Source organism: Acanthisitta chloris, unplaced genomic scaffold (assembly GCF_000695815.1).
Source record: "Acanthisitta chloris isolate BGI_N310 unplaced genomic scaffold, ASM69581v1 scaffold2903, whole genome shotgun sequence".
In the NCBI taxonomy this organism is placed as follows: Eukaryota; Metazoa; Chordata; class Aves; order Passeriformes; family Acanthisittidae; genus Acanthisitta; species Acanthisitta chloris.
This window is the reverse complement of record NW_008666362.1, coordinates 21,009-31,220: the sequence shown is the minus strand read 5'-3', so window position 1 is coordinate 31,220 and position 10,212 is coordinate 21,009. Positions and strand designations below refer to the sequence as shown.

General features: G+C 47.5%; 1 protein-coding gene across 1 annotated transcript in view; it reads left to right on the top strand.

Moving 5' to 3' along the window:
* Positions 1-8,408: 8,408 nt before the first annotated feature.
* LOC103799724 (protein Wnt-4a-like) overlaps positions 8,409-10,212 on the top strand; it is a 2,795-nt gene continuing 991 nt past the window's right edge. The window contains 3 exon segments of the mRNA XM_009072074.1: positions 8,409-8,416; positions 9,305-9,543; positions 10,043-10,174. Of these exon segments, the coding sequence (XP_009070322.1) occupies positions 8,409-8,416; positions 9,305-9,543; positions 10,043-10,174 (379 nt within the window).

The following is a 10,212-nucleotide window of genomic DNA, read 5'->3' as shown; positions in this document are numbered from 1 at the left end:
GCCCAGCAGGATCAGAGGATGGTCTTGCTGAGTTGGTTGAGCCTGCTGGTGACTAAGGAAGCACAAAGGAAAGCACTGATGGAAGTCATTCCCCTCTAAGAAGTTACAGACAGGTCATTCCCCTCATTTGCAGTTGCAAGGTAGATGGGCACATCTGTCTCTTGGCTAGTGCTGCTTTGGAATGCTGGTCTGTGGTCATCTGGTCGGGACGGTAATAAAATCACTGAAAGTCAGCTTTTTCCCCAAGTTCAGCAATTCTTTCCCGTGGTTATGGGGGTGCTGATGTGATGGAGGATCATTGCCAGTTGTCAGCACAATTCCTGGTCAGAGTGGAAGACCTAGACAGAAGAGTTTAAGTTAGAGGAGGAATTCTCTTGAAATGTTAAAATCCCACCACAGTGGCTTCTGCAGCAAGAACTCACAAAGAAACTAAAGGACTAAGAAGAGTGGACACTAGAAAGCAAGTAATTACATGACAGAAGAAGACAGAGCACAGAGAAGGTGGTTGTTGCACAGAACCATTTATCACTCAGCTCCAGAAAATGCACATTGCTTTGATCACTGCTGAGAGCATATGTATACAAAAAAGGATCTGCATGAACACACAGGGAAAGTAGTTGAGGCAGCTCCAGAGAAAGAGAAAGAAAAAGAAGAGAGGCAACATTTTGAAGGAAAAATGCTGACTGGAAGGAACTTAAAATAAAAACTGCATAGTAATGTTTTATATCAGAGAAACAGGACTTTGTACACCCATTGCAGATAAAAAAAATTATACTACGGTTAGACCCGACTCCACCTTAGCTCCTTTTCCTACGTGACACAACACACACAAATCTCAGTCCCAGTGACTTCAAGTTCCTTATGCTGCTTACATTCATACAGTTCTTTTGGTATTCTTACTTTCATGGGACTAGTGGTACTTAATTGGATTGCCTGTCTTCAGATCATTCTCCTGCTTATTACACCATAAATCATGAAGCGGCTCATGTCCCACAAACACAGAGAAGCACAGCCAGGTTAAGGGAGCACACAAGAGAAGAAAGGGCAATGGGATTCATGTGGACAAACATAGCTGTGACTCCAAAGTGGTGTGAGGCTAGTAACCACTCTAGATACTAATGGTAGCACTGTCTTGCCAAACACTGAAGAGCTGGAGCGAGTCCAGTGGAAGGCCACCAGAAAGCTCTACGGGCTCGAGCGCACGAGGAGATGCTGAGGGAACTGGTCATCTTTGGTTGGACAAGGGAAGGTTCCAGGTGACATATGAGCAGCCTCCCTGCATTGAGTTTGTGTGGCAAGGTTTTGGTAGTGGTAGGGTCTACAGAAGTGGTTCTGTGCGAACTTGTCAGAACTTGCTCCTGTGTCCCACAAAGCCAATATCAGACAGCTCCAAGATCTCCCCACCACTGGCCAAGGCCCAGCCCATTAGTATTGGTGGTAGTGCTTATGGGATAAAATAGTAAAGAAAGGGAAAAAGGTACTATGAGACAGCAATTGCAGCCAGAAAAGTGAGAATTTATGATTGAAACAGCTCTGACCAAGGTCAGTGAAGAAGGAGAGGAATGACATGCTCCAGGCACTGGAGCAGAGAATCTCCTGTTGCCCCTGGAGAAGCAGGGTCAGACAGGCTGCCACCCTGCAGCCCATGGAGATCCACAGTGAAGCAGATATCCACCTGCAGTCCAGGGAGGACCCATGTTGGAGCAGGTGGATGCCCAAAGAAGACTATGACCTTGTGGGAACCCCACACTGGAGCAGGCTTCCGACAGGACCTGTGGCCCCATGGTGTGAGGAGCCCATGCTGGAGCAGGTTTGCTGGCAGGACTTGTGACCTCACAGGGGATCCATGCTGGAGCAATCTGAAGGACTGCATCCCATGGACAGGACCCCATGTTAGAGCAGGGATTGATTAGTGACATAGTTCCCCAAAGCTGTTTCCCTGGGCTAAATAGGGACTCCCTCACAGAGTCCATGTAGATTGTGATTTACTTCAAAAGGAAAGTAGAATTTTTTGTCTAGCAAAAATCTTTGCCTAAGGTTGATATTACTGGAGGAAGCCACTCAGCAACATGACAGGCATATCAGACCTTCTGGATGGCGTTGTGTGGCAATGCACAGGTGTAGAGGGAGGATCCGCTGAAGACAGAAGTGTGTGCTGATTTCATATATAGGAAAGAATAATTTTGGCAACGCTTTGTTAAATGATGATAGTGGAAATCTAAGACAAGAGAGCAGATAGCTACCAACTTGCTCATCCTTTTGTGTTCTTGTGCAGATCTACCGCCAAGACAGGTTTCTTAGACAAGATTCTACTGGTTTGTCAAGCTATATCTGAGTGGATTTCACCCTTCTTGGTGGATGAAAGCTTTGTATGGAGTCTTGTGTAAGTTTAAAGTGTAAGATAGTCTAGCAAGACAAGGAAAATATACAAGATTGTTGTTGGTTTCAAGTGAAATGATTAAATGCTTTAAAAAAATCTCAAGGAGGATATGTCAGTTTTTGCTAGAGCCAAACCCTGCAATGACTGCAGACTACTAAACAGAATGGTGAGACCTTCATCTTGACTGAGATGAAGATGGTGAGACTTCAGCTCTATGAGAGAGCACAATCTGCTTTAACACATGCACCCAGACCAGTCAGATGTCAGGTGGAAATGGACTTATCTCCATAGATAACCTATTTTTTCAAGCTTTTGAGAGGTATTCAATAGACACCTCTAGAGAATATAATATGTCATCACAGTCCACACTGTGGACTGTCTACAACTAGTATTCTATGGCAAATCATGGATTGTGAAGAGATAATGTTAAGAACAGAGCAATCATGTAGTTACACATTCTCAAGTTCTCTTCCTGCTTCCAGCATGCCCAGGGATTTGCTAAGCCAGAGGTGACCTAGTTGTATTCAGTGGTCCTCAGGGAACATTTATTTAATTATTTTTTTCAGTTGCTTTTTGACTTGATGTAAAATTTACCATCTACATCATTCAGTGCAAGATGTGCCAAGGAGTTCCACATCTGAATCACATCTCAGGTGAGGAACCACTTCCACATACTCATTATTGAATCAGAACCTGATAGATTCAGTTCCTAGTTTTAGTGCTGGAAGAGTCAGTGGAATAAACCATCCATATTCACCTTCAGCTTATTGCTGTTAATATTATAAATGTCTACCATAGTCCCAATCAGTAACCCTTTCTTTTTGAGGCCGAAGGGTCCTTGTCTTCATAGCTGTTCCTCACAGAGAAACTGTTCTGTACTTCTTAACATCCTTGTTGCCCTTATCGACACCTTTCCTCTTCTGCTACAGCCTATATGAGCCCTGTAGTGGAGGGCTTGAAATGTACATGACACTGGTGATGTGGATGCACTGAGCTGTGTGGCGTAGATCTCATTTGCAAGGGGTAATGGTCAGTCCAGTTTGGTTTTTCCCATTGCTTTGCTAGGTGAAATTTCAGCTGTTATTTGAAGTCCAGACACTCACTCTTAATCTCTGCAGTTCTTCACAGCAGAGAACTCATCTTTTTAAACTTGAATAATTTTATGTCTCCAACAGATTTGTTATTATTCATCCCTTATGAATAAGTCAAAGAGTCCAAGCCCCAGCACTGGTGTCTTATAACTCCACTGTGGAAACCAACCATCTACCCTCATGCTTTATCCCATCTTTTAGGCACTTTTTATCCAGGTAGGAACCTTTCATCTATATTTCTATAAGTGTCATTGGTGAGAGCCCTTTCGAAAGCCTTCTGGAAATCCACTTGGGCCACTGTTCATATGCTTCTTGACTCCTTTAAGGAAGGACTGTGGGAATAGCATCCCTTTATAAAAGCCATGAAGACTCTTCCCCAGTAATTAGATGTGGCTGCATGCCAATTGATTTTTTCCCCTTTATTATAGCTTCTATTAATTTGTTCAGCAAAAACATCAAGCTCCCTGGTCTGAAACCCCCCAAGAGCCTTTTCTCAAATTGAGTCTGCTAGTAAGCCTATAAAAGCAAATTTAAACAAATGTTTCTACACCACAGTTAGTCAAGTCTTCCACTCTTCAGTTAGTTTCAGACCTCCAGAGTAGGAACCATGTGGTTTCAGACACTGCTTAGTTCATCTTGCTGTTGCATAAGCGTCCCTACTTTTGTTTTGATCAGAGACAGTAATTTCATAAATTTTCCTGTAAAGAGAGTTTGTGCTGTGGAAATCTCCCAGGCTTTCCTGCCATGAATACCAGTGAAAGAAACGTGTTTATTTTTTTGCCTGCCATCATCTTTTCTTTCTCTTCCAAGTGGTCTTTCCTTACTTCCTTACATACTCTAACCCTTCAGCCTTCAAGACACTGAACAGCATTGTTCTAAGCTGGCAGAAAAGTTCACTGAGAGCAGAAAATATATTGGAGTTTTTTGAGGTTTTTTTTTTTGTGGGTAGGTGGAAACACAGAAGAAAAAATACGTTATGGTGACGTAAGATGATAGTCTCAAACTTGCAGTAACAGATACTGTGATCAAGATCTCAGAGATCTGAAACAAGACGTATGCAGGCAGAGTCATTGGAAAGATAAAGCTGTGGGAGCATAGTGTTTCTCTGATGAGCTCTGGAGGTACTGTCTTGACTGTTCCTCACTGAAAAGGATAGCTATGGGCAGCTAAAACAGGCTGGTAGCAGGGAGACAGGAGAGCTGAAACAGGTTGGATTATCCCTGTTGGTTAATGTCTGAGAACTGCCTCTAAAAGAACCACAAGTACTCATTGCTCTCCACAGAAGCTGCCGAGGGGTCTCAAGCCTCAAGGTGTAAGGAGGCAATGGTACCACAACTGAATAATCTTCCTCCTCATGAGAAGATGCTGTCTTTAAATTCTGAAGAGACTTTCTGTTTGGTGACTGGCTGTATGTGTTTCTGCCTCTTCAATATGAGCTCCTGAATATCACCATCTGCTGAGACTGTGACTTGCAAAACCCATGCAGATTTTGATTTTTTCTTTTGGAGGGTGAGAAACCCTAGATCTACTTGCATACAAGGGCCAGAACAGGCACACGTGCCCTGAGATGAGATTGCAGCCTAGTCCTGCGAATCCTCTCTCCTGGCACTATCTCACTAGGAGCCACTGCCCCCTAGCACTACAAAAGTGATGAAAGAGCTGAGTATGGGGCTGAAAAATGAGATGGAAAAAGACAGCTAGAAAACCTTGCTGAGCATGCTGCTGGGTCAGTGTTTCTGGCAGTGACTTGCTAATGAATCCCTGGAGAGCTTTATGGCTGCCCCAGGGTTCCAGACAGCATATGTGATATTGGGGTGCAGAGCTGAAAACACAAATACTATAAGCTCACTTAGTAAGTCTGAAACCAAGAGGAAATAACAAAGAATACACCAAACCTCAAAAACACACCCAACTTCGCTTTAGAAGTTGAAGGTATATTTTTTTCTTAAGTGTGGATCCTTTTTACCTGCTGTAGGTGATATTTAAGCCCCACTTTTCACCTTTCTTCTACCCAAGAAATTAGCTTATTTTGATGATTGGAACCCTGAAGATGTTCGGGAATTAGGATGGATTGTTTTTAATGAGAGGTACATGATATCAAAGCTGAGACCTCATTATTTAACTCATGAGGTCTGGTCACACTGCTATTGCCTACTCCTTAGAATTGTCACACCCTTTCATCTCATGAGGACGCTGTGGAAGAGGGCTCCATTGTGAGCAACTTGGCAAGTAAGCTCTGCAGGCTGCCCATGCTTTTAGTATCACAGGATCCCGAAGAAAGCCTCTGTTTGCGTAAATACTTTGATTTGCCCTGCAACTCTAGGTGCACCAGACAACTGAAGAGGTGCAGATGTTCCCCAGTGCCCTGTGGTCATGTGTGGCAGCAGGTACACAGCCCCTCACAGTGGCAAGTGCCCAAGGTGCTCAGATCATCTAGCTCTCCAGATGTTTCCATGTGGCTTACCTCTCTGCCGGTGAAGGGCCAAGGGTTCACACAGGCTTGCTGGCTAGTGATCGCTCCCACTGCAGAGGTCTCAATCCAGGCACCAAATCTGCAAGCAGCTTCAATCAAAACAGAAGCGGGCAGGCTCTTTGGCTACTTGTTCATCCAAATCACAGCTGTCCCCTACTGTGCCATGGCTGATTCTACATTTGTCGTGCTGAGGTTCTTCTCTCCTCCTTTCTTGCTTCCTGATGCACTTCTGGCTGACCACAAAACATGAACTTTGCTATCCACAGCTGATAAGCTAAACCACATCCTATAACAGCAAATGCAATCATGTAAGAAGAAACACCCAGGTGTCTTTGCAACTGAGGAGACCTGCCTAGGATCATAGTGCCAAATACTTGCTCATCTTGCTAACTCAGCCACCCTGATTACTGACAGGGGAAGAACAGAACATCCCCCTCCCCAAAATATTGCTTAACAGGAAGTAGAAGTGAAATGTGGGAAGTGAGATTTAGTTGATTTGATTGCTAGCCAACACAAAGACTTGGAGTCCTGTCAGTCCCACGGGTTTGGGCACTTTGGGGTTGAACTCCTCCCTGGGGGCCCAGGTATACTCCACTGGCACATGGCAGGGACCCAAAAAAACCTGAGCTCTGAAGAGGTGTTGGTGTCTGTGGCAAGCAAAGGCATGTTTGCTGCAAACATCAGTCTCTGATGTTCAAGGCTACAGGAGGCACAGTGCTAAGACAGTGTAAGGGCTGATTTATCAGGACAACTGTGACCTGACATTGCCACATATAGCTGGGAAGGGAGCTGACATTCTGCAGAGCCCACCTGCCACTCTGTTGCTTCAAGTCCTATTTCTTTCCTTTGCCAGTCTCAGCAGACCTGGAAGAAGACAATTCATGGGGATGCTCCTAACCCTACTGTTGTCCTCCCCAGGAACAGCTGCCCTGAGAAGGTGCCGTGCCTGTGGGCTCCCTCTTTCTCTTCAGCCCTTGCCTGGCTCCTCTGCCTGTGGGTGTTTGACTTTCCCACTCCTTGCCTCTCTTGTTCTGCTGTCACTGACTTCTCATTCAGGGAATGACATGTCAAGGGATATATGTTCCTGCTGCTCATAAATCCCTGGGTGGTACAATAGCACCCAAACCACTGATCTCACCCTGTTTCTTTTCAGTGCCTCTCTCTTTTAACCAGACCCCCTTTCTCACTTCCTAGTTACTGGGATCTTTGTTCTTATGGCTTTTTTTGTCTCTTCAGTTCCTGTCAAGGCACTGCTGCTGGTAAAGGCTTGCAGATATACTGGGGGTTGTCCTTTGCAAAAGGGGTCTCTGACACCCTCCATGGGAACTAGTCCCTCCCCCGCAGCCCTTGCCCCCCGCACACGTGTGCGCACACCTGGGTGAGCCCAGCAGTCCTGGCTTTACCATGTGTCAGAAGAGGAGGACACAGTGGCATTTAGCCTAGCCCGTGAGCCCGTGAGCCCCACAGCATCCCTAACCCAGCCAGGCTCACTCACCTCACTGTGTCTTGGCGCATCAGCTCATGAACTCCTTCTCCCCTCACCCAGGTGGGCTCACACTTCTGTCCTTCACTGTGTCTTGGAAGAGCAGCACAACCCCTGGTGTTTCCTCACTGCCGTCTGAGTGAACAGCAGGTAAGACCAGATTACTGGGGTGTGTGTTGGAGGCTACACCCTGATGCTGCAGATCCCAACATGCCTGCTGCCCCAGAGTGCTGACTCCAGAAAGCAGGAGCAAGGAGGGATGGCAGAGAACGGGGAAGCCAAAGAGAACGGTGGAAATTGTGCTACACAAGATGGGCTGCTCAGGTTTGAAAACATGATTGATAAACCCCAGTGCTCTTCAGATTTCTTTGTGCAGGAAAATGTGGAAAAACACAACAAAGGGGTGAACCCCTTTATGGAAAAACCACAGCAGGGTCAGAGCAGCCCTGCTTCACTTTCTGAATGATTCAGACAGGAAAAGCAGAAACCTGCAGGCTGTGTGAGGAGTTTCACCTTCCAAGGTGGTGGGAACAGCTGGCACTTCCCAGACTGGCTGGGGTAATGGCAGGGTTTTGCCCTAGGACATTTCAGCTCCCTGGTCACACAGCTCACACTGTCCTGGGCTCGTAGAGGTTCTTAGGAAAGGGCTACCCACTGAGAAGAGAGGCAGCCATCCCATTATACCTGCTTAGGAGAAGAACAAGGACTGCCCTTGGAGAACTACTGTCCATGGAAAAGAAAATGAGTCCCTCAGCCTCGTTAAGAGAGCCAGAGAGCAGCTGGTCTGTGCCTGTTTTCTGTAGCTATGTGGGCTGCAGTATAGAAAAGAAGAATCTCCAGCCTGAAGGAGGCAAGTGAGGGAGTGTCCTCAGGAACAGCGGCTGGGGATGAGGGAGGCTGCAGGTCTTCCCCTCTCTGCTCCCATGAGCTATCACTTCAGGGACTTTCCATCTCCCCAGAGGGCTTGATGACAAAGCGATGATGAGCTGGTAAGTCTAGCAACAGCTGCTTGGTGCTGCCAGGTTCTTCTTGATGGGAAGGCTCCATCTGCTGCTGACTGGGTCTTGGGCTGCTGACTGCTGATGAAGTGACTGGAGTGTGGAGGAAGACAACGAGATCATCTGCTGACAGGATGGCAGAGGCTGAGGGTCTGATACTGATGCTGTCCCCATCCATGTGAGCTCATTCTGATGGATGCTCACTCCAGAGCCCTAGTTGAGAGCTCTCCCACCTTGCTGCCCAGCCTGTAGGTAGGGTACAGCACCGGCATGAACAGCCTCGCAGGGCCAGTGCAGCAAGTTTCTGTGGGCTACCAAATCTCCCATGCTGGCAGGCACACCAGGGCAGCCCATGGTTATTGCCCAGGGCTGGGGCTACCCCTGCTTTGCAGTGCTGAGCTGGGGCTGCTGTGGAAGTGACTACTGGGCAGAGGGAATTCAGGCAGCTGCTGCACTGTGGCTGAAGGTGGTGATGTTTTGCCAAGGACAGGATGGAGTTGGTGTGGCTGTATGCCGTGCTGATCCCCATGCAGCATGTTGCTGCTGTGACCTGGCTGAAAGCATGATTTGCACTTGTACTGTCTGGGTTGGAAAGTCACCTAGAGGGGTGAGAAAAGGGTGGAAGATGGAATCTGGGCAACCAAAAGGCAGTGCATGAGAAGGGGCATTTCTGGGAGCCAGGAAGGACAGGGATGGTAAAACTGTAGGTGCCGACCAGGATGGGGAGCAGGAACATTCAATTCAGCACAGACAAGTGGTGGCACATCCCCATCCATGCCCCATTTATGCTCTAAAATAAGGCTACAGGGGGGCTAGTCCTGCAGAGCTATGGCCTCAGCTCTAGCCCACGTGTGACTGAATCTCTCCCCTGCCCCACAGGTACCTGGCCAAGCCAACTTCCCTGCAAGCACCCCTCCAGGACCTTAGGGGCTGTGCTAGTCTGATGGGGCTGGTAGAAGAGCAAATCCACGTTTGTCAGTGGCAGGTGGAAGCCATGGATGCAGTGAAGCGAGGTGCAGAGCTGGCTGTCGAGGAATGCCAGCACCAGTTTCACTCTCAGCGCCGGAACTGCTCTACTCTGCAGGGAATGCAGGTCTTTGGCAAGGTCATCATTCAAAGTCAGCTAGGGGGAGGTGGTGCAGGCAGGGTTGTCATGGAGTCCCTCCAGCATGCCTATGGGATCCCCTTAACACATCGGCCTTTCCTGGACTAATGTGTGAGGGTCACACAGAGTGGCCAGTGCCTTCCTTCATGTGCTAACATGTCTATCAACATGGAGCAAACTGAACCAAATGCATGTGCTCTTACAAATATTAGCATCCTGGCTAAACTTCCTCATTTGGCCAGGCTTGGCTTTTCAGCCCCATCTGAACCATTCGGGGTACCAGCTCTGCAGACAGGTAGATCTTTTGCCCCACCCTGCCACAGAGCTGTCTGCCTTACTGCCTCCTGGCCTCAGGAATAGCAGCACCGGGTGAACATTCTGGCATCTATTTCTCCTGAGCAGTTTCTGTCTGAATGCATCCTTCCTGTCCGTAGTCAGCCTCTTTTCCCACCCTGCATCCCATCAGTGCCTTTGCCCTCCACAGACTGGTGTCATTTCTTGCCCCACTGAAGACACATGGGAATCTGCTTTCATCCATGTCATTTCTGCTGCTGGCATTTCTTTTGCTGTAACTCATGTCTGCAGCCACGGGGAGCTGGAGAAGTGTGGCTGTGACCACAAGATCCAAGGAGTCAGTCCTGAAGGTGAAGGAGGAGACTGGTGGCAGGGAGGTGTCAGAGGG